At 40.8% G+C, this 24321-nt stretch overlaps 2 protein-coding genes across 26 annotated transcripts in view; one reads left to right on the top strand and one right to left on the bottom strand.

The window, feature by feature from the left end:
* neb (nebulin) overlaps positions 1 to 2550 on the top strand; it is a 61354-nt gene extending 58804 nt beyond the window's left edge. For all 25 annotated transcript variants that reach the window (XM_023951055.1, XM_023951076.1, XM_023951075.1 and 22 more), the window contains 3 exons: positions 883 to 1023; positions 1116 to 1219; positions 1826 to 2550. In XM_023951055.1, coding sequence (XP_023806823.1) covers positions 883 to 1023; positions 1116 to 1219; positions 1826 to 1999 — 419 coding nt within the window. In that variant the 3' untranslated portion in view covers positions 2000 to 2550. The remainder of the gene's footprint in view (positions 1 to 882; positions 1024 to 1115; positions 1220 to 1825) is intronic.
* A 1482-nt stretch (positions 2551 to 4032) lies between these two features.
* Positions 4033 to 23892, bottom strand: LOC101158488 (TBC1 domain family member 8). The gene is given in 21 exon segments (XM_011489241.3): positions 4033 to 4944; positions 5285 to 5394; positions 5812 to 5898; positions 5988 to 6053; positions 6133 to 6220; positions 6222 to 6398; positions 6483 to 6551; positions 7097 to 7195; positions 7292 to 7418; positions 7531 to 7816; positions 8590 to 8707; positions 8826 to 9040; positions 10167 to 10317; positions 10394 to 10543; positions 11035 to 11232; positions 11824 to 12031; positions 15199 to 15439; positions 15627 to 15855; positions 16007 to 16125; positions 16218 to 16328; positions 23460 to 23892. Coding segments are annotated over 21 exon segments (3378 nt in total). The 5' UTR covers positions 23587 to 23892; the 3' UTR covers positions 4033 to 4542.
* Between the last annotated feature and the right edge of the window lie 429 nt (positions 23893 to 24321).

Genomic DNA, 24321 nt, shown 5'->3' with positions numbered 1-24321 from the left:
TTATAATTGGGTTTACTATTTGGTCTAATGAGGAGGTATCTGCTTATCCCTTGTGCTATCTTAGATGACCCCACCCTTACTTTGACGTGTTCTCCCTACCATGACAAAGGTGGATAAAGGTGGAAAGATTTCATGTAATCCATGGACACCAGTGAAGATCACAAATCATTGAAGAAAAAAGGTTCAGCGCACTGTCTAGTGCAGGCGTGTCAAACTCATTTTCACTTAGGGCCACATCAGCATAGTGTCTGTCCTCAAAGGGCCAGATATAACTTATACATGTAACTAAATGTAATGAAAATAAATGTAACTACTCCTTAATGTTAAATTACTCATTTATCTATTTATTATAACTTTTTAAAGTGACAATTACAGTTGCATAGAAAACATACGTTTGCTTGTTACTCTAGCATAAATCCTTTTACATTTGATTCTGTCAGGTTAGGTTATATGGATAGTGTTTAAGTTCTAATGTATATTTCCCATATTTCAAGTCTGATTAGCCCTAGATATAAATAAATACACACCAATTTTTATTATTACTTAAAAGCTTTTATGCTCTCGCGGGCCACATGAAAGGACGTGGAGGGCCGCATTTGGCCCCCGGGCCATGAGTTTGACACATGTGGTCTAGTGGGTCTAGATGACCCAACTCCCAACGTTAAAGTGCCTAGGATAGCACAAGGGTTATTAGTACCCCATAAAATAAGTATAAAAAGTGTCTATAGATTGTTTTGGATGAATCAAATACACCTATTTATGAAGTGTAAGTGAACATGTGAAAGATCAGTGACAGGATCCTCTCTAAACCTCCGTGTGAGATCCATCATAGCCTCTTTTATAATCGTGGTTATTTCATCCGATGTTTTCACGACCTGATAGTCCAAGCCCAGCGGCGCAGCAAGGAGCATTCCCGCTCCACCAGCGCCCTGAGCGGCATGGCGGATGAGAAGTCAGAGGTGTCCCAGGATGCGGACCACCACCTGTCGCTCTACAGCAACGGCTTCATGACCAGCTCTATTGGTGAATAATCCAAACGATTGTGGATAATAACCCAAAGTGGTCTGTTTTCATGAATTTACAACTGTTTTCCCCTTTCCTGTTGACATTTCCAGGTTACCAGCAGGCTAAGACTGTGGAGCTACAGCAGAGGTCGTCATCTGTGGCCACCCAGCAGACCACTGTCTCCTCCGTCCCCTCACACCCCTCCACCACTGGGGTCAGTAACAAACTAATCACCAAAAATACCAATAATCACAGAACCAAAAGGATTAGATCTGACATATTCACATGGAATCTCTGAAATCTAGTTTCAAAAAACTCGCTTTTAGCAAACATCTACATGTGACTTTTTGTTTTCGTCTCACTCTTTGACTACCATTTACTATGGTTTCTTTCATTTTTGCCCATTTTCCCTGTTACAGTAATACAGCAAAAATAGCATAAACACGTATTATGTCGATAGAAATAGGAAATCTGGGGAGAAATCTAGGTGTGACCCATTTCTTTTATTCAAATAACTGTTATTATTGGACAAAAGAATTCTGATCATCCTTTTTTTACATGATCACTTGGATAATTTATTAGCTCAAGAAACCAGATAATGAATAGATTTTTGGTGTGCAGGTAAAGAGGCCGACTAAGATTAATGACAATATGTTTAGCAAATAAATTGTCTTTACTGACAACACCCAGAACTTCCTCAGTTTTGACAAATTCTGATCCAAAAGAACCTAAAAGGCCCACAATCTTTCATGTATTTTTTTTCCATTTTATGTCAGATGTTTAAGCACAGTACACTAACCGGTTCCTTCATTTCCTTCAGAAAACCGTACGTGCCATGTACGACTACACGGCAGCCGACAGCGACGAGGTGTCGTTCAAAGACGGCGATGTCATAGTTAACGTACAGTCCATCGACGAAGGCTGGATGTACGGCACCGTGCAGCGCACCGGCAAGACCGGCATGCTGCCCGCCAACTATGTTGAAGCAATTTAAAGACAGAGCCCGCCCACGGTCCCTCCCTCTAGAGTGGGCGAGACACATCCACAGGCCCAACCGACCGACTGACCGACCGGTCCTCCTGCCACCAAAGAGTAGCTTTTAGGTTTTCGTTTTTCTTTGTTTCAGTATATCGATGTTGGTATTTCTTCTCACTGTCACACTCTGCTTCCCCGTCACCTGTGGATGTGATAAAAGCTTTAAATCATGACACATACTTCTTCTTGCCTCCTATGACAAAAACTGCTCTAAGACGTCATTGTAGAAATTAACCAACATGCAACATGACTCAATAGTTTGTACATTTCAATCATTAGACACTATTATGATCTTTTTTTTCCTAAAAGCAAACTGCTTTTTGTGGAGATTGGAATCCTCAAAAAACACACAGACCCTGAAATGACAAACTTCTGAATCTTTGCCTTTGTGATGAAGGCTGGCCACAAGCACAATGTGTGTTCTGTTTCTTCCGATTATGTAGGTTCTGGCTAAGGCGTGTCCTCTACCTTTAATCAGTAGCTAATAAAGCACACCGAGCTCCTGCAGCATTCTGCCTACTTCTTTCTTATATTTCACTCTGTGCATGTGCCTTCATGGATTCTGTGCAGTCTTAATCTTTGTGCTATCCTATGGGGTCAAGATGACCATTGACGTGTTCTCCCTACCATGACAAAGGTGGATAAAGGTGGAAAGATTTCATGTAATCCATGGACACCAGTGAAGATCACAAATCATTGAAGAAAAAAGGTTCAGAGCACTGTCTAGTGCAGGGGTGGGCAATTCCAGGCCTCGAGGGCCGGTGTGTCTGCATGATTTCCAGATACTCTTCCCCTACTCATGGCTGATTACCTGGTTCAGGTGTGTCCAGCCAATTAGAACATGCCAGAGCAGGGTATGCTGGAAAACATGCAGGAATGCGGCCCTCAGTGCCCACCTCTGGTCTAGTGGGTCTAGATGAACCAATTCCCAATGTCAAAGTGCGTAGGATAGCACAAGGGTTATCTAAAACAAAAAAAAAGCATTAGTTCAAACTACCAGAGCTGCAAAAACACTAAAACCTGGAATGTTTATGTACAGTTTGGAGGTTTTTTTTCAATCATTTGTTTGAGTTTGGGGCTGCGTGTTCTCCCTGTGCATGTGTGGGTTTTCTCCAGACATTCCAGCTTCCTCCTACAGTCCAAGAACGTGCTTCATAGGTTGACTGGTATCTCTAACTTACGACAGAGTATTAAGACCAAAGAAAAAAATATCCAAGAATAAATTGTAAAGCTATGAGAAAAAAAGTCAAAAATACACTAGTCATAAAATTGAGACAAAAAAAATCTACATTTTACGAGAATAATACTACAAGAATAAAGCGTTTATGGTAATGCAATAAGGTTTATCAAAGGAACCCATCTGCCATGATGCATTGGACCTTTGCTACTATACTGCTTTCTCTGCTTTCAATGTTGAGTCAGCATTTCCTTATTTGTGGAAGCCATGCTAAAGTAACCACTTACAATGTCCTCTACTGTCCTCTACTCACTGTATCGACCTAAAACACGATTTTGCTTCTTTTTTGCTGCTGAGGCCTCTTGCATCATAAAATGACTTTAATTTAGTACATTTTCAACTTATAACTAATGAACCTAAAACTTTATCATCACAAAATATTGAATTTTTAATTTAATTCTCGTAAAATTTTGACTTTTTTCTCATCATTTTTTGAATTTATTCTCATATTTGTTCATTTTTGCGGTTGCCCCGATACTCCGTCATACTAACGGTTTATCCCACCTTCGCCTTACAGTAGCTGGGTTGGTTCCTGCGACCCTGGAAAGGGATTCAAAAAGTTCTAAAGCTACATTATGTTTGAGTTTTTCCTCAGTGGCTGTTTTCGGTATTACACTTTTAAGCATTTTTGACTTTAACACTTCCCCAAACCTAAGTAGTTTCTTTTAAAACCAAAAGCACTGCAACTGCTCTATACAAACCGCAAGATTTGAAGAACTGTTTAAAAAAAAAAGTTCTGGATATCATTCACTGGAGACTTTGCATATTAAAACATTTAATGGTAAAGAAATAGAAATAATACAAGAGATAGAAAATGAGCACTTCTCAGTCACACTCAGTAATGAATTCTAATAAGGCCTTTTTTTAAAGCACGTGTGAGGGGAAAGTTTTATAAACCAAAGGTTTATAACCTTTAACAATGTAAATAATTACAGTGTAAACATTTTAGTGAGGCTGATTAAAAACTGAGGATACTTGAGACAGCAGAGATCTTCGCTTGACTTCAATTTAATTTGGCATTGTTCCTGCATAAGTCAGCCATCCATTACATGGACCGTCACTGAAAACTGGATCAAACGTTTGGCTCAAAGGATTCCAGTGTGTCGTCAGTTCTAGGTCATGGCGTCCAGGTTCAGCTGCAGGAACACTTAACCTCGGTAAATGTGTCAGATCGCAATAAGGCCTTTTAGCCTATGCACCTGAACACAAGTTCACTCATATCAATTACAGGTTATGGGTTTACTCCTCTTTCACTTTGGCTTATTTCACTGGAGTCTCCTGGTCCTCTGCTGCAGCACGAGCAAACCGGCCCGCTGCTGGTACTGGTTCTCTTTGGCGGCTGTGATCTTGGCAGACAGATTGACCGGCTTCTCAAAGAAGCTCACCAGCGCCTGCTCAGTCAGGACTGATGCTAAGATCTGAGCGTAGCTAACCATCCAGTCCTCTTCTGCCTCCAAACCCCCATCACTACTGCCACCACCAAGTCCCGCTGGTTTTGGATCCTCTTCGCTGGTGACCTCTGACCTCAGGGATTCTCCGCGATGGCCCGCCTCACCGATCTGCAGGACGAGGCTGGTTACCTTGGCGATGGCCTGGAAGAGTTCATTCTCCTCTGGGTCAACATGGAACATGTAGGATAGGGTCTTACAGAACTGGATGAATTCTCTCTGTGTGGAAAAAAAAAAATCAACAAAAATTGGCAAAAAAATAATCATTTTTTACGTAGTGTTCCCTCAATCATCGCAGGGGTTATGTTCTAAAAGTAGCCTAAGGTAAACAAGGGATTTGTGTACACATTCTGTACAGGAGACACGGCACAAAGGAGATTTATTGACAAGGTCAACGAGATCCTATCAGAATACAGAACACAGTGCACTGTTAAAAAACAAGAAAAACATGCTTTGAAAAAATTCAGCGACACAGGGAGCCCGTGAAAAGTGAACCACAATGCGGCGAGGGATTGCTGTAGAGCAAAAACTCGTTATTTTTTTGGGTAAACCGTCTCACCTGATTCATCAGCGGCAAAGGCTTCTCCACGTCTTTCTCCTTCTCTTTGGCCAAATCCTGCAGCATCTGCTTCAGTTGTTCATGGTAACCTTTTGACTCATCTGCACTACCTGGGAAAAAAAAAGATTTTCTTAAGTCAGAAAAAAAGTATTTGATCATATTTAAATGTGAAGGTTTGGCCAAAGCTCAAAGAAAATTGCAGTTATTTCAGAGCATTTTTACATGCTTTTGTTTTTTTTTAAACAGCACTGTGTTCTGCATCCTGATTGGCTGTTGACCTCGTCAATCAATCTCCACGCTATGTCTCCCGCACAAATACGTTTAAATTGCCACATTTACACAAATCTTCAAATCTTTCTATGAAGGTTTATATTAATGTAAACTTTTGCTGATTTGAATTATTTTGCAGTTCAAAAATATCCAGCATTGGCCCATCCAGTCCAGAAGAGGGTGAAAATCCCCTACAATTTTAGAAAAAACCTGCCAAAGTGAAGGTTTGGCAAGCAGGTGAGTATAACAGGACCAACCAGAGGGCAGACTGACGTAGAGGGGTCTGTTTGTGGACAGCAGGGGGCTTTTCAGCACGGAGGGGTCGTCCTCATTCTCTGTCAGTGCTGCAGACAGAAACACAGGAAGTGTCGTTCAGCAGCTGCAGAGCTGACGGCCAATCAGAGAGAGTCTTTTTATAGTCAGAGTTAATGACCTGGAGGAATGTGAAGGCGGTACAGCAGCCTTATCTTCTCATTCAGGTCTTCACAGTAGAGAATGTCTTCAAAAATACATAAAAATGTCACGTTTAGGAGCTTTTTCTTATTCTTTGGACAAATAATTTTGTCGTTTCCACTCACCAAGCCAGCTGACAAAGTCCTTGAAGGTGACCAGGTTGTCCTGGTCCTGGTCCAGCAGGGTGAAGGTACGGTGGGCCAGCGTGTCGTTGGTTAGAGCTGGCTGGCCACGGAGCCAGCAGCCCGTACAGGCTTTTGAACTGGGGCCGGTCCAGCCGATACTGCCGCTCCACAAAAGTGCATCCGGGGTCGCTGTACTGCCACGCGGCTGCTTCCGCCGCTGCTGCAGAGCTGCTGTCGCCCCAGTATAGGCTGATGAAATGCTCTGTCTGGAGGAGAAGATGGCGGTTGATGAGCAGAGAAGATATAAAAGTGAGGAAGGATTGTAACAGGAAAGAAGGGTGAGTGAACACCTTAAAGAGGTCGTAAAGGTCAGACAGAGTCTCTGGAGAAATGTAGACTTCAGCTGCTGTCAGACGTAGCTAAAAACACAGAAGGAGAAACGGTTAGAAACTGGACAGTCGAGCCAAACATAAAAAAGAAATTAAAAAAATTAAAAATTCTGCTTTTTTTATCTTTTAGAACCACTTACTAACAGGTCACAACAGACTTCAACCTGAAACATATGTTTATGGCTAAACCTTTAACAACAAAATTATTCTAAACCAATTAAGAGAACAACTCAGCAGAAATTTCAATACGAGTTAAGCAGGCAGGGGTTGCTTTGCACCAACGGTTCTGCCTACAACTCAGAGGCAAGATTGTCCTCCTGCTGCTCTGCAGACACGGTGTCCTAGAAAACGATATTGGCAAAAAGCGGCATCATCCTAAATATGAGACCGCTGGGAACGCTTTTAAAGCAGATCAAAAGGAGATCGGAACTTTAAGAGGTTAAACAAGAAACGTGAATGCCACAGTCTACAAAGAAGCTCACTAACTTTCTCTGATAAAGAGAAGATCCTCGGCTTTTGCACATTTGTTACAGTCATGAATTTCTTTATATAGAGTGTTTTTTTTCTTCCCTTACTGTGTTTTCTTTGATGGTGTCCTCGTGTGCCTGCAACACCTGGATTCTGTGTAGACAGCGAAGACGCTCAATGTGGCGCACCGTCAGGTCTCCAAATTTCTGATTGGATACAAAAACAACAGTTCAGTTACAGGTTTCAATATTAAAAAAAAAAATGAGAAGACTCAAAACATCCCCCCTGTGCACGTTTCTTACCACAAAGGACTGGTTGATGAGGTCGGTGATGTTGACGACCCCAGCAGGGGGCTGATCTGTGTTGGAGGTGTTCTCTGCAGGTGAGGAGGTTGTAGGCGACTCTTCACTTCCAACCTGGTCCAGGAAACTAGAAGGTGCAGAAAAAGGAGATTTATTATGCTTTAACATAAAATATGAGATTTCTAATACAACCTTTAGCTTTTACACGATTCATGCCTCACAAAGTATCATTAAATGACCTGGTAAGAATCATGAGGGCCTGTCCGTCATCGCTGGACGCAGAGAGCTGCGCGGCGTTGGCCTCCAGCACAGCTAAACCCAGCTGAAAGATGGCTTTGATTCCCTGATAGAAGAAGCAGTCGACCACGCAGACGGCGCTTTGGAAGGGTAGGACGCTGAGGAAAAGCGTGAGGAACCAAGACAGGGAGACTGAGGACAGGGTGGAGAGGTCAGGCACTTGTTCAGCCAGCTCAGGGAGACGTTCCCTGATCAGCTCTTCAAACACAGACTGGTCCACCTGGGCTCCTGCAGAGGCAGAATAAAAAGCGCCGCCACTTAGCTTTGCTCAGAATTGATGGCAACTTAGACTATAAATTCTTTTATTAAGCCCAATATGGATTTAATTACAAGTCAAAATACAATATCTACAAAAGTGTAAATCCCAAAAGACAGTCTCTAGCTTCAGATTCTTTATCGCTTTGCTTCTTTTCAGCACTAGATGGCAGCAGACTCCAGATTTGATGTAGTTTAATGAGGTACATTTTCATGGTTTTGGCTCATTTTTTATGTTCATTATTCAAGTTGCTGGCAAAAGTGAGCAGGTGGGCAACCATTAGCGGCGTAACCTTCATATCATAGCTTTTACCAAAGTTCTACAACCAAATGAATCCAGAAATACATATTCATTTGTTTTACCTCAAACATAGAGGTTATCTCAAGTATTTTTCAGGATAAATATGTTGTCGCTTTGACTTCTTGGAAAGAAGGATGAAAAAAATTAATAATACCGGTACTCATTTTAAAAGCCACTGTTTACTTCTGATCTTTGATGCATGGCCAGGTCTCAAAACAAAATCCTGAGTATTTTTAAAAACGCCCACAAACATGCAGGGATAAACGGACAAGGAAATTGTTTCATGTGTGCTCTGCTTGTTAAAAGAATAAACAGCCTCACAAACACAGGAAATTAGACCTTAATATGTGGTGACCAGAAACAATCCTCTTTTTTTTTTCATTTATTGAAAATAAAAAAAAACAAGACCTTACACAATACAGCCGCAATTACAAAGGCTTCTCACCGATAACCCTGCGGTTGAAGTAATCAGGCAGCATCCTCTCACAAATGGCCACCAGCAGCCAGAAAGCTTCCTCTTCTTTGGCATAAAGCAGAAGCACTGATGCCAGGATGTTCATGGACTAGAGAAAAAGAAGAGAAACTCTTACAAAAAAGAAAAACATGAAATCAATGTTTGCATCTTTCATTTAGTACTGGTCTCCAGCTCTAAAAAGCAAGAGCAGGCGTTTTCTTCCTTACCTGACAGTATCCAATCCGTGGGTTGCGGTGGGCGTAGGCAGTGAGGACACGCCTGAGAGCGGCGATGCCGGTGGGGTTCTGGAAGGCTGGGTGGTCCGGTAGGGAGCGGTGCAGGTCCCGTTCAATCTCCTCAGTAGCCAGGTTGTTATGGCCCATCGACTTCTGCACCTGGCTGCTGTAGTAGCCCTGGTGGGACTCCAGGTCAGACGATGCGTCTGCACAGACCAAAAGAAGAACTCTCACGCCTAAAACTCTTCCGGCTGTCTGACCCCCTACTGTAGGTCGTGAAGCAAAAAACAGCGACAGTTGGGTTTCTAATGCTCGATGGTTATCCGAGATCAATTCCGTCTTTATGAAAAGATTCAGACAGAACGTTAGACAAAATTCAATGAGGAGACAATCTCATGATTAACGCTCCAAGCGCCCTCTGCAAAACGCGTTCAAGCGATCACTTCCAATGAAAGGTCTATGTAAACGTGCATACACACAAAGTTCAATAGCCATTTTCATAGAAAACCCACAGTCACTAAATGCACGTTGAAAGGTAAACCAGGTCGAACTTTGACCAACCAGGGACTTGGATTTGGTGGCGTCACTTTAAATTGACGTTAGTGCCAAACCTTTGTCAATTAACCATGAATTCTATGATACCAAGTCTTTCTATGACAGAACACAGCTGCAAAAGAAGATTTGAGAGATTTGCACTTCTTCAACATTTCCCACCAAGCCTCTTCCAACAGGTGGAAGACATGTGCTGGTAAACAGTAGAAAAAGCAGAAGAAGCCCATCGCTGCTTGTCCAGTGTCAACACCATAGGCTAAACATAAAAATGTGCTTTAAGGGCCTTCCAGAACGCACGTCACACGCTCAGAGTGAAAGCACCACCAGTTTTGTGTTTAGATACTTTGCTTTGTGGCTTCTTTTACATGAGGAACTGTCACCATGTTGAGGAAGTGGTCACAAACTAAAATAAACCATGAAACACTGACACAACAAACAGACGCAAGAGGATGTGACGCTTAACTACCGGCATTTCTCTAAGTCTAAATTCTGGACCACAGTTGGCACGTAAAATGTTTCCAGATGACCAACATTCTGAGAGCTAAAACAGTTTGCACACAGACGGCTTTAGACTAAAATCTAAACAAGTTTAATTGAAATTGTCAAAATTTGGCAAGGACCAACAGTCAACACCCATTTGTGCAGGTAAACAGCCAAAAATAAGTTGATTTATTCTTTGGTTACCCTTTAAAAAAAACACACAACTCCTGAATTAACAATAATTTTTCAATTTAAATACATTTTTCTTAAAAATGTTACTACAGTATGTTTTTTTTTTACCAGAGAGAGTCATCCACAGCTCCCCCCGTAGCGACTCTGGGATCCCCATGGCGACCAGCCTCTGGATCTTGTCTGTTCGAAACATGTGGACTCCGCGACCAAACTCTGTGAAATGATCCTCCCAGAGTCGCTGCTTCACCAGCTCCGTGTTCTGACACAAACACACGGATGGTGGCGTTTGAATGACCCAGAACAAAGCAACACAGAAGAACGGAGACTCTACTCACGTTGTTGCCATTGGTTCCCGGATGGGTTTGGTTGAAAGCCGTCATGAGAGCTTCACTATTTACGGTGTTACGCAGGACCTGCTCCTCTTTCTCCTCCTCATCGGAGCACCCAGTGTCATAATAGAAGGTGTAGTACGGTGTTGGAGAGCACTGAGACCATGTGGGGGGAAACATGATGCTCATTTTAACATTATTATATAATCTCCCCTCATAAACACATGTTTCTCGCACTAAGCAATATCTTCTGCGTGCCCATGCTTCTTTGAATATTACTCTGCATTTGTTTTGTGATGTTTAAAACTTTCCACATGTCTTTGTCATTGTCTTTTCCCCCTTGTCATCTCACTACGTTGTCAGGAAAGTCCTTAGCAACCGTTCCTAGTGTCGTTAGATACGTCGTTTCCCCATGTCATGTTGTTAGATCTTGTCGTTTGTCAGATTTGGCCAAAGTCGTCAGAAAAGTCGGTACGTACGGCCGATGAATTGTTTCCTGTACTTTGTCATTAGAGGTTTACTTAACGACACTAGCAACGGTTGCTAAGGACCTTCCTGACTTTAAAAAGCAGTAGCCTACATACAGATTGAAATCTCTTAAATTACGCCAACCCTACATGTTAAAATCCTGAAAGAATCTGTCTTACCGGGTTCCTCTTGCTATCATTGTTTCTGCGAAACACGGACAGTTTCCACTGCAGAGCTCGGAGCCTGGAGTTCATGCTCTCCACCAGCTCGTCCCTGTCCTGCAGGTCGATCAGCTGGAAGGCCTTTTTAGTCCGAACGCTTACGATTACCGGGTTGGGAAGGTGGGTGGTGCTCTCTGCCTTTTCTATGGACAAAACCTGAAGAAACAAATGATGCTGAAAAGAAGGAACTCCTTAGTTTTTTTGTTGCTTTTTTTCTTTCTATGCTGGGATTTTAGAGCGAAGATGGCTTTAAAACTCATCGTTCGGTTCTCTGTCCTTTCGGTCTGCTGTAGCCAGAGACTGGAAAGGTTTGTCTGTTGCTGTCTTTTCTCAGAAGGTCTTGCCTTTCCTCATTGTCACTCTTGTTTGTTTGTCACTAAGCCTGTACACAGTCGCTGCAACAACCGAATTTCCCAAGCTGGGATTAATAAAGTATCTTTATCTCTATGTTATCTTTTGCCAGACCCCAGCTAAAAATAAGAATATTGTTCTTTATCTGTCTTGCCTGGACAAATATAGGTTACTTTTTTTTTTTAATGTAAAAAAGATCTGGACCTAAAAGCGAAGGCACAAAAAATTCACTAAAATTAAGTTACTCTGCTTTTAAATATGCAGTATAATTACATTTCCGACCCATTTACAGTAAACACAGGATCAAGAACACATTTTTTTGTCACAGCGTCACTCTAAAAGGACCATTGAAATTAGAGTTTCTTGAACTTTCAATAAATCCCGGCAGTCGTGTACCTCTGAGAGGGGGATGAGGAGAGTGCAGCTGCCTTCCTCTCTGCTGCAGAAACACAGATAACTATCGGTGGTGTAGAGAGTCCCGGCTGTGTGGCAGCGGGCGTGCGGCGTCCACACGGAGCACGAGGCCAGCTCGTGGAGCTTCTCTGCACGAGGAAGCCGAAACAGAGCCAGGACGTACTCCCTCAAAGCCTGCTCCTCCAGGACCCTGGGGTGGAACAGAGCAGGTTCCAGCATCTTTAGTTCACATTTTCTTCACTTGTAACATCAGAGAACACTTTGGAAAGAATGTATTACAATATCGTTTTTTGTAATAATTGTCTGTTTACATGTTTCTAGTACAACAAGCAGCTGTGTTTTATGTTTCTTATCGTCTGTCTTACATGAATGCAACACACAGTTCTGGCAGGTCACTTCTTGTTTAGAAAAAGCTTTTTTTAATCACCGTCTCAGTCGTTGTGGTTTGTGTCCACTGCATTTTGACTTTTTATGTCTTCATCAAATTCAAAGAGCATCAAGTGAAAGAACGGTACATTTTATCGTTTATGTGACATAAAACCAGATGAGGACATGTAATCACACATTAAAGTTGGAGACTCTTGGGAAATTATGTGTTTTTTTTTATACATTTTGATATTCTACATGAAATTTCTGCTTCAAGATAATGGAGGGGAAACTTCATCCGCTGGTTGAACCTCTGAGGAACAGTGCGACCCTATGACGGTTCATGAGTGAGGTCAAGCCTTCACTCTTGACCCCCCGCTGTGTTCTATGGGAGATGCTCTGCGAATATGGGGTCTCGGGCCTCGTATTAAGGGCGTACAACCTAGGCAGAAGCCTGGTTCGCATCGCAGAAAGTCTAACCTGTTCCCAGAGCATGTGAAGCCTTGTATCATCGGTTCTGGTCATAATTTATACAAACAGATATTTTAGGAGCAGCCAGGGGCTGGAAGGAGTCTGGTTTGGGAACCGTATAATGTCATCATTGCTTTTTGCAGTTGATGTTGTTCTCTTGGCTTCATGGAGGCAGGACAGCATGGATTCAGTTCATAGTCGATGGCAGGAATAAGAATTAATAGTCGGGGGGGGGGGGCATTGTTCTTGACTGGAAAAAGTGGTTTGTTCTCTCTGGGTGGGTAAAGAGCTCCTGCCTCAAGTAGAGAAGTTTAAAGACCCACTCGGGTAAGAATAGTGTTGTTGGTTGTTTTTACATGTTTTGTGTCATTTTTCTCAAGACGAAAGACATTTATAAAGAAAATTAAAATTAAAAAAGCATTTCTGAGTATTTCTTTATTCACATCATTGTGTATCAGGAGCAGACACATCAATACAGTTGGAAAAAGCCTATAGCTGTAACTTAGAGAAAAGCTCTCTGCTTCGCTCCGTTCTGATGTATCCTCTAGTAGATGAATGTTCATCTTTGTTTTCCTCGTCTGAACTAGATCTGGCTCAAAACTGTACAGCTGGAAGGCTCCAATATTGTTTGTTGTGACGCTAATTTTAGATCTGAGTTGTGAGGGACTGTAAGCTAGCAGGAGAGCATGTAAACAGATTGATGATGGGAAATAAAGGATAGGCTTACTCTACGCCGACAGCCCCGCCCACAACTCTGAGGTGAATTTCTAATGAACTCCTGCTGCTCTGCAGAAACTATGTCCTAAAGAAATGACAGTTATTTTTTCAATTTTGGCTCAAAGTGGCATTATCATAATAAAAAGACCACTTGGAACAATTCTTAAATAGATCAAAAAAGGGGGACTTTAAGTATTTTTGTATTTTTAAGTATTTTTGGGTCTTGTTCAGCGAGTGAAGGGTAGAGAGTGTGAGATTGACAGGTGCAGCAGCCACAGTAACCCTGTGTCAGTCTGTAGTCATGAAGAAGGGGCCTAAGCTGGCAATTACCACGTAGAGGGCCTAAGGGCAGGGATGTCCAGTTTAGTTTGATCAGTTTAGAATCTTTCTATTGACTTGTGTGTGTTCATGATCCTTTTGATTTTATGTTTTACCCTACATTTATCCGCACAAAGCCCATCGAGACGACTGTTGTTGTTATTTTGGGCAATACAAATAAAATGGAGTTAAATTGAATTACTGGTCAATCTATGACATCACCAGTGGTCCTGAGCTCTGGGTCAAGCCCGGAACGTAAAGATCTCTGATATGAAAGGCTGACATGAGTTTCCGCCACAGAGTGGCTGGTCAGTCCCTTTGAGATTGGATGAGGAACTTGGTCACCCAGGAGCTGAAATGAATATATAAATATGTAACCTACATACGTACATACAGTAGGCCAATAAAAGCATTACAAATGAGATAATGATGGCTTCACTGCAATGACCAGGCCAAAATTATTCAGCAACAATAATAATGTGGACTGAGTTAATTTTAACAGCAGGGACTATTTGAATTTTTACTTCTTATTTGGACTTATGTGGCATACTTTTTGTAACATTTTGTGCTCCATAAAAGAACAGAAATAAAATGTAGAATTTAAACAAATGTGCTGAGAACATTTCTGGTTGTGTGCTAAAACACATCTATACTCTGTCACACTTTGTTTTGATGCATAAAAACTAGGCCTGCACAATATATCGCAAATTTATCGTTATCGCAATATCCAGCTCTGCAATAGGCATATCGCAAAAGACAGTGAAAATCGCAATAAATCGTAAACCTAAAATGTTTTAATACAACCTTAAGGCAGCTTCAAGCATTTAACGAATCAAATAAATCCCTTTATGCATTTGACCAATCAGATGGACGCCTTCACCTTGTTGACCAATTGGATGGAGGCCTATTATGTTAGATGATTGTCTCCTATGTCAACGAGGGTCATTTGGAGTGTAATTTTTAAACTGTTGCAATGAAATGGGAATGATGTTTTTGATTATGTTGTTATTTGTTTATATACCGCAAATTATACCGTTATTGCAATATTAATCTTAAATATCGCATATCGCGAGTTTTCCTCATATCGTGCAGCCCTAATAAAAACCCTTTTTACAGCATTAAGAAGATCATTACAGTTTGTAAGAACTAGGAAATGGGAAATTCTGTATCCTATTTTAATTTTTTGCAAATAAAAAATAATTAAGTGGTTTGGAATAATTAATTTAAATAATGAATGCTTTGTATTACAAAGGAATTGGAAGCGATGTGTTCTGAGTTGAGCAGCGTTTATTTGTCTTGACAGCAATCATTTCTTTATTAAATCCCTAAAAAAAATTAATACACTGTCAAAATAACAGAAAGTTTCCAGCAAGTTTTTCAAGCTACTTTAGAATTAAATAAAGTTATTTTGGGGGAATAATTTAGAATCCTGACTTGAAATGAGATGAATAAAAACACAAGTTGGAGTAAAGTTGCATTGCTGACCTCTTGGTGATGCGTGCCGGCTGCTGCAGGACTCGGTCCAGCTCCAAACCTTCGCTGTCCAGCAGCCGCCTCAGGGCAATGTCAGCCAGCTGACCTATGACCCCAAAAGTCTCGTCCAGGTTTAGGAACATGGAGAACTCCCTCTGCCGCACTCGAGTGCTGACCCGGATAGCTTCAGTCAATTTACCGGTGGAGACCCGCTCCAACCGTGTGACCTCCGCCCAAGGGATGACAAACTTCACTGAAGAAAACAACAAGAGGGACAAAACACATCTGTTTGTGTAAAAATCACACCAAATTAGGAGTAAAGATGAAGTTGAATTTGCAGCTTTTTTCCAGAGAAAATAAAAACAAAAGACATGTCAGAAGATGCTTAAATTAAAGGGACCTTTGCTTGAAAATAACGTCCCTCACTTTGGTGTACAGACCTTCCTTCCCCAGCAGGAAGGAATAGAACGCCATGTGGTTGGTGCTGAGGTAGAGGAATCCTTGGCGAGGCACGTGGGCCTTCCAGCAGCAGCAGGAGTAGTACGTCACCAGTTTCTCTGATGAAGGGAGACCAAAGTGCAGTTCAAACTTTCGGAGTGCTTCCCTAAACTTCTGGGGATCCTCTTCTTGAGCAGCCTGGCGGCCCCGAACCTCCTCTGCAATGAGGCCCTACAGAAGACGGAACCGATCAATCCATTTATAAAATGCTGCAAAAAAACGTTTTCTAATCCTCAAAGTAGGAAACAAAGTTTTTAGACGTTCAGAACAATCCCTGCTGGTACAGTTGCGTTTTTTAGTCGTGCTCTGGTGCATTTCGAACCTTGACTTTTCCTCTGACAAAGCTGGCAGCATCGTCCTTGTTCTCAAACACAGACAGAGAGTGCAGCAAATTATGGACCAGCCAATCCCAGTGCTTGTTCACCTCCTCTACAGCAGCCCCTGATGAACATAATGATGAGGACATTATGCCACATGGGGCAGCAAAACAGACATTTCTAGATCAACTTAAGACATTTGGTGCTTTATCATACCACTAGCAATGACCCAGCTAATTTGGGAGCCAGGAACCTGCAGAAGGATCCGGAAGGGAGTGATTCTGGCATTGGAGTCCAGCACTGTGTCGAGAGCCCCCACTAGAAGACCTGCAAAATAGAAAAAAACTAACTTTTTAAATGACAGCTACATTAACTCCTTCTGATAGCAATAAAAAACAGCTTTTATGCATTTTCTAGTGCAGCAGAAATAAAAAAAAAATGGAAATGCTATACTCCTTTATCTGTTAAGGATAAACATCGAAAGTAGCAAAAGTTACTGATTTATATTTCTGTTTGATTTTTTATTTTAAAGCAAATTCAAAATCAATTTCTGGGCGTCCGTGGGCGGTCAACTCCGGTTAGAAGATTTCCGTTTCGATTCCCGTCTCGATGGGATATCAGCCCATATGTCCAAGTGTCCTTGGGCAAGACACTGAACCCAACCTTACCTCTGGTGGAAGGTTGGCGCCAGTGTGTGACTGTGTGTGTGACTGTAAAGCACCTTGGGCCTTTGAGACGGGTTTAAAAGTGCTATACGAGTACAAGTACAGACTATTTACTACTTCAAAGAAATAGATTAAAAAGTGCAGACTCTATGGATGTCATGGAAAAGTTGCGTGTGCATGGTCCCATCAATGACGATCAAACTTGAACAGCTGATAAAGACACAGGACTACTTCAGAGTGAGTTTAACCTGGAATGAGTGCTGATTCAACTTGAATTTAATCATATTCTTATGTGTTGCAATAGTGGTCCCAGTGGTATTTTAATCATGATTAAGCTGTTTTTTAGCCAAACACCGGGCTGCTGTGCTGTCTGCCCCTGACTCTGGGTTGTGTGTGGTGCTGGGCCTCCTGCCTTTGCTGGAGCATTCAATGTACACTCTAAGAAGCACACATTCATTCAACCCACCTGTTTATTATGACCTGAAACTGTGTTGGTGAGGCATAGATATCAGATAAAAAAGTTATGAACCGGATAAAGATAAATCATGTAATGAAAATAGTTACGGTAATTCAGGGATGGGATTATATTAGTTTGCCTCCTTCCACTCCCTTTCAAGCAATCTTTGATTTAATGTCTAATTGTCCCAAGTTTCATACGTTTCATACGTCTTGAATGTAAAGCTGCTGATTGTATTGTTTTGTGCATTATTCTTGCTTTGATTGCTTGTGAGAGGTGCATTTTTTTTTCTTCAGCTGCATCTGAGGAAAGTAAAAACAAATACACTCAGCTCCGAGCAAAAAAACTTGCCAAAACAGGAAGTTTTGCCTTCTTTAAGGGTGCCACATATACAAGTGGATGCATTAAAAATACAGCAGAGCAGGGAGCTCGCCGCCTGCCGATTAGGCCTGCACAATACATTGCAATTTTATTGTTATAGCAATGTCAAGCTGTGCAAAATGCATATCGCAAAAGACAGCGAATAAATCCTTACCTTAAATATGCTAAAACAATCTTATGGCAGCTTGAAGTATTTAACGAAACAAACAAATCCATTTATGTATTTGACCAATCGAATGGACTCCTTTGCATTATAGACCAATCGGATGGAGCCCTTTTATGTCAGATGTTTGTCTCCTTTTGTAGGTGAGGGTCATTTGGAGTGTAATTTTTAAACTGTTGCAGTGAAATGGAAATGATGTTTTTGGTTGTTTTGCTATATGTTCATATACCACAAGTTATATCGTCATCGCAATATCAACCACTAATATCGCAAGTTTTCCTCATATCGTGCCGATAGTTCGTATGTATCAACTACAAGCTTTTTCAAACGGAATTTTTTCAACTGCTTACAATTCACAACGATTGAATTAAAAACATTACTCAGAAAATGCAGTTTTGGGGTATAATTTTACTTATACAAGTCCTCCATCATGAGAAAAATGCTCCAATAACATTAAAAATGCCAAAACACACTTTTCGTTGGAATGGGTCTTTAAAAAAATCAAACAAAATAATGTCCTGGCTTTTTTTTTTTTTTTCATTCCGTCTCTTACAGTTGAAATGTATATTTGATAAACGTTGCAGATCTCTGTCAGCTTGTAGGACACTTTGTGGAATCAGTGACTTTTATCTGTTTTCTCCAGCTGCAATCAGCTCAGAATGAACTTAAGCAATTTCCATTATCCCCCAGTGAAAGATAAAGCTCAAGTAAATAGAAGCAGAAAAGCAAAACTCAACAACTGAAGTTAAAAGACATCAAATAACCTAAACCAGAGAAGATCTGCTCCAAAGAGTTTTAAAATAAAAACCCAAACGCGCTTCTTGTCGGTGTGGAAACATTTCAGAGTGACAGATTTTTGGTTGTTGGACTGATTGGTTTCTCCAAGCTCCACGACTTTAGGAGGCCTTTGAGCTCATCAATAAGGAAGACTTTGACCGACATGGAAAAATAATGAGCTCAGCATGGACAAAATCATATAATAGCACGAAATAGACTGTCATCTCAAAGTCCATCTCCTTTTATATGCATGCAAGTAAAAGCGCAAAAGTTCTTTAGCAATCTCCTGTGATCCGAGAGCAATGACGCTTTATGTCTTAGGATTCAGTTTTTTAATATGGGTTACATTTAAGACGTCTTGGAGCCAAACTGAAAATCAAGGGAGAAGTTTTGGTCAAAAGGTTCTTTAGGCACACATACGTTTCCATAAGGTTTCAAAAAAATCCTCTCTTATCCACTGTTTTTCAAAATGTTTTTGCTGTTAGCTCCGTTGGTTCATATTAGTGACAGTGGGCTGACAGGGAAAAGAAAGCAGCCATAAAGGAGACTAAAGGTTGCAGCTGCACACAGGAACAAAGGTCTTAATGCTGCAGTCATATAATGAATACGGTTTCAACTGCATGATCATAATTCAAGTCAAATTTCACTATGAAATGTTAAAACTACAAAAAAAACAATATTAATAATCTGAAAATTTAGCAACTTCCAGGTGAAAACTACCTAACTTTAAGATAAAAAGAGAAAGCTGCGTTCACACCACCCTCCGGGACGCGTTTAAGCAGCAACTTTCAATGAAAAGTCTATAAAAACGCTTGTACGCGCATTTCGGGCTTCCGCATTGCATCACAACGCAAGTTTTTAACAACCATTTTGGGGCTCTACATGCAAAAACGTGCGTCCATTGAATGTGCGTTGAAAGTTAAACCAGCTGGAACTTTGACCAATCAGGGGTTCGGATTTGGTAGCGATGTAGGAATGGCGTCCCTTTTTATTCACTAAAGGGCCAACCGTTTGTAAATTGATCACGGGGGAGAAGTTAACAGTTGCGGTTTGTGCCCTGCTGGAATTCTGGAAGTCTTTAATGTATCGGAATAGAGCTGTGGGGAAAAACAGCCTGAAACAGGATTCATGAGATTTGCACCGCTTGGACAGTTTGCACCAAGCCTCTTCCAACTGTAGGTGGTGCTAATAAACAGTAGAAAAAGAAGAAGAAGCCCCTTCCTGCTTGTCCCGTGTGAACACTACGGCCTTCCGTTCAAGGACGTGCGTTTAGTGTAGCTAAAGAGTTAGAAATTGTGGTTAAGCTGCAGTCTCACTTCCTATTCTGAAAAATGACAGTGAAGTGTCATAATTAGCATCTGTAAAGTCGCTCAAACTAGAGGACAGCAGAGGCTCTTTGAGATAGCGATTCAAGCTAGATTTCAGCTCGGCTCAAGTCAACTGGAAAAACTGCACCAAATGAAAACAGATTTTTGAAAGGTACAACTGGTCAAGTTGTGAAATTTTTTTTTATTATTGGTATTTTTTTATGTAGTGTTTTATGCACCGTAATGAAACCACATTTGTCAATACCTGCATTAGAAAATCCCCCAGCAGGTAGGGAGGTTTAAAGTTTCTTCTAGCAGGATCGTCTGCCTCTCTGCCAAGAAGAAACCACTTCTGAAGACTCAAAGTCAACCTGCTCGACGTTGCAAACCCGGCAGCCTGGCAACACAGAACCATCCGTCACCGTCAGACTTTCTCTGGTAACCTTTCCTCCAAAAAAACCGTCTTGATCCATTAGTCTGCAAATGTTAGAACACTGAAAAGGAACAGAAATAAACATCTGAAAGCCCCTACAGGTAATTTATCTAATGGTTAATTATGATCGAAATGTTGAAAAAGATTTGATGCCAAAAAACGTGTCATCATCATTTTAATGGTGTAATAAAATATTGTTTTTTGGCACAAAATCGTATTTATGTTCCTGTTTTCTTATAAACAACCTCAGAAAGACATGATATGTCTTGAATCCTTTTACACACGTGTTTTTTCATTGGCATCTCGACCACAGATCTGAACTGGTTTGAATCCTATTTATCAAGGCAAACCTTTTTTTTTCTTTAAATCCCTGCAAGAGGAAATCCAACTCTCCCACCTGCAATCCCAGCTGGTGTTCCACATGGCTCTGTTCTCAGACCCCTTTATTTCTACAACCTAAACCAGGTTTGTGAGCTCCATCACTCACTAACATGTTTTTTCTTACAGTTTCTTTGCCGATGACGAACATCTTTTAGTTTTTTATTTATTTTTAACCAAAAGGGAGCCGGTTTAGCTCGTGCTGGTTTGCGGCGCCTTCCGTCCGTGAAACCAGGGTTCGACTCCGGGCTGCTCCCTGTTCCCTTCTCTACCCCTGTGCCGGTTCCAAGCCCGGTTTGAGAAGGTTGCGTCAGGAAGGGCATCCGGCGTAAAACATTGCCAAATTTACCATGCGACTTGTTCGCTGTGGCGACCCCTGATGGGAGAAGCCGAAAGAGGAAGAAGAAGATTTATTTTTAACCAAAACAAACGATCATTTTGCACCTTGGCCTGTTTCAGACATCTGTAGCTCGATGACAGATATCTCTGTTATCAAGGAAGAGAATCTTTAGACCACACACCCTAAATATCAACTTCAGACCTACAGTGATCTGTCGCACAGATTATGTAATAAATCAATAATTCATCAATGAAAATACTATAGGAATTTGATTTCATGCTAAACAGGAAAATCTAAAAAACAAATATATTCAAGCTAAAGTGACAGAGTTGTGTTTCCTGGAGGTTTTTACTTATTTAAAGCTTTGGTGCTTAACAGATAATAACCAAAGAAAACAATAAGTTAATTTTCCCTGATGATATTGTGTTAATTGACAACTTCACTGTATCTCAAAGAAACATTTCATGTTGAATGCCATTACCCTGACACCCCACCACCCACCACCACCACTCCTGCTATGACAACAGTGGGAACAAACACTCAGAACAAACTGTAGCAAGGATTCTCCTGCTCTGCTGCTGCATGAGAACAGCCCTGAGCTGCTTTCTCCACCAGAAGGTGGAACAGAACATGAAAACCAGAGAACGGGATTGTTCAGCGGATTTTTCAGATAACTTCAGCCATCACTACTGTGCGCACAAAGGCAGAAATGGACATGCAATCATGCCACATTAGCCAAAACGTGCACTTATATAATGGATGATGGCAGCAGATAGCAAATCTTCACATCTTCTTCAACTGTAACCCCATCTAACAACAGAAATCCTTAAATGTGGTCAAATTAAAAATATATTTTGTTAAGAAAAATTCAAAAAAATGGTATCACTCCAACAAAGGGAGTGATAACATGTCTGCCCTAAAAGTGTTCACATCATTTATACCCATGTCCCACGTTGCACTGTCTTGTTTAAAAACAAGACAATGAGGAAATCAGTTAGAGGAAGCAGCCAAACAAGCTTCATTGTTACTCACAGCAGTGGGAATCAGTCAACCAGACCACGGCTGCAACAAACAGACACCTTTGCATGTTCTTTAAGAAAATAGAGGGACGGAACCTGTTTTTGTTTGTTTGTTTGTTAGGGAACTAATGTTTAGCCAACTTCTATTCCTGATCAACCACCATCGATCGGTGGCGTTTCCCTTAAAAAATAGTAAACAAGTCCAGCAATGAGACTTGTAATGGTTTATTATTATTTTTATTATTATTTTTAGTAATTAGGTGTCCCCCCCCCATTTTTCTCTGTATTTTTACATAAGTAAAAATCCAAACTTTACTTTTAACTTCTAAGGTAATTTTTTTTACAACTTCTGGAATAAAAACAAACAGCATTTAATTTATTTATGTGGGCTTACACGGACGCTATATCATTTTCTTATTCCATTTTCTTTTAAATTCAGCCTCTTGTAGGATAAATAATATTTCTAATGTGACTTATGGTGATTGACAGATCACCAACCTGCGACAGGCCGGCGACCCGTCCAGGGTGAACCCCGCCTTTCTGGTAGCCCCACCTGAAAAGGATCCAGCAGGTGGAGCAAACGGACGGTTTGACCAACGAATGGAACGCCAGCATAATACGTTTTTTTATTATTTGTGTCAAAGTTGTATGAAGGAGTAGGCGTTAATAAGCTACAGCTTCTTCAAGTGTGTTATCTTCTTCAGTTCTGTCAAATGAAGACTCTTTTTATTCCCTTAACTGAAAAGGATTGCATGAATGATTATTGGTATCAGTGAGGGGATGGATTTATCTGTTATTTTTATATGTAAGAAATAAACTAAACCAAAATACTTCTGTTCCTTTGTAAAAACACATCAAACTCAGCTACAAATTTGACAATTAAGCAACAATCCATGATATTAATGCCTTCATGTATTACATGATAATAATGATTAAGTAAAAAAAAAAAAAACACGATAAACAAAAGTTTCAGCCACTTGAGCGTAAACCTTTGCACGTTTGTAGATCTATGTGTTCGAAAACTAATATACTACATTAATTTTGAAATGTAAAAACGAAAAACAAGTCTTACTTTTTTAAACCATTGCTCATTACAGTCAGATTGTGATAAAAATCAAAAAGTGCTGCAAACAAATCTTTACATAATCTAGTTTGGGTTTAGATCAGTGACGTCACAGTCTTCTGTGGATCTGAAGGACCTCAAAAACTTGCATATTTAAAAAAAATACAATAGAATTTGTGAGTACTTTCCCCTTCAAGCACATATGAATTTATTATAATTGTGTTACATGCTCGAGAGTTTCACTTCCCACTTTTTTTTTTTTTTTTCAAACTAGTTGTTTAGACCTAAATTATATTTTCTAGCTCAGGTATGCAGTGAATTAAATATTTTGGGTTGATCCTGCATATTATCTGCAGCTATCTTTCTTGTGTTTCCAGTTTGGTGGTTTCCCCCCCAACAGCTGATGTCTCTCACCAACATGCTGGCGCGCGCGCGCCTGTTGTTCTAATGTCACAGACACCATTGAGCCGTTTACCTGTGATCCTGCTCGTAGCCTCTCCGTGGCCTCTCCTCCTCTGCAGGACGAAGAAGTCGTTGCTCCTCTCCGTCACCCAAAGCTTTAGAGCATTTTTCAGCAGGACTTCCTCCGGGTTCAGCCACATTTTCTTCTTTCTTCCAGCTGTGGGAGGGAGGGAGGGACCGGCGGCTGCCCTCTGTACGTGTCGAGCCGTGGAAGCGTCTCCGCCTGTCCTCCTCCGGGTCCCGGGCCGACCTGGTCGACTCTACAGCGGTGGGTTTTCTGGTTTTTCCATGCTTATCCGGCCCCCGTTTCCTGAAGCAGGCTTCGGACTTCCCCTTCACGTCCGCTGTTTGGAGGAAAACGCGTCTGATTTACAGCAGCTGAACACACCACACAAAGATCGTCTAGACAAACGGAGCTCCGCTCTGGAGCTGAATTGAGGAGTTACTATTTTGTAAACCACTTGAAGAAAAATAAAATAAATAAATATTATGTATTACCTTGCTCACATATTTCTTTTCTTAATTTTTATCACTTTCATTTTTACATGAAATTCATCCATAAGCTTCTCCTGTTCAACAGGAATACTATATCACATCCAATCATTTATTTATAATTTTGTAGCTGACGCACATTTTTTTTAGTGTCAAAAGTTGACGTAGAATTAGGCAAATACAAATATTTGTTTTTTATTTTATTTATTTCTCTCAGTTATGTACTTATTTTTTATTTTAAAAAGAATTAAGTTTATGTGTGTTATTTATGTAAATTCAGATTTAGAATTGTTAATAAAAACGTATTATTTCTATGATTAGTCTTCCTTATGTTAGGTAATAAAATGCATTTATAGCTGCAAGGATACAGTCTGATTCTATGC

The sequence above is a fragment of the Oryzias latipes genome, chromosome 21 (assembly GCF_002234675.1).
Source record: "Oryzias latipes chromosome 21, ASM223467v1".
Taxonomy (NCBI): domain Eukaryota; kingdom Metazoa; phylum Chordata; class Actinopteri; order Beloniformes; family Adrianichthyidae; genus Oryzias; species Oryzias latipes.
Note: the sequence above shows the minus strand (reverse complement) of the source record. Positions and strands in the feature narration are given on the sequence as shown.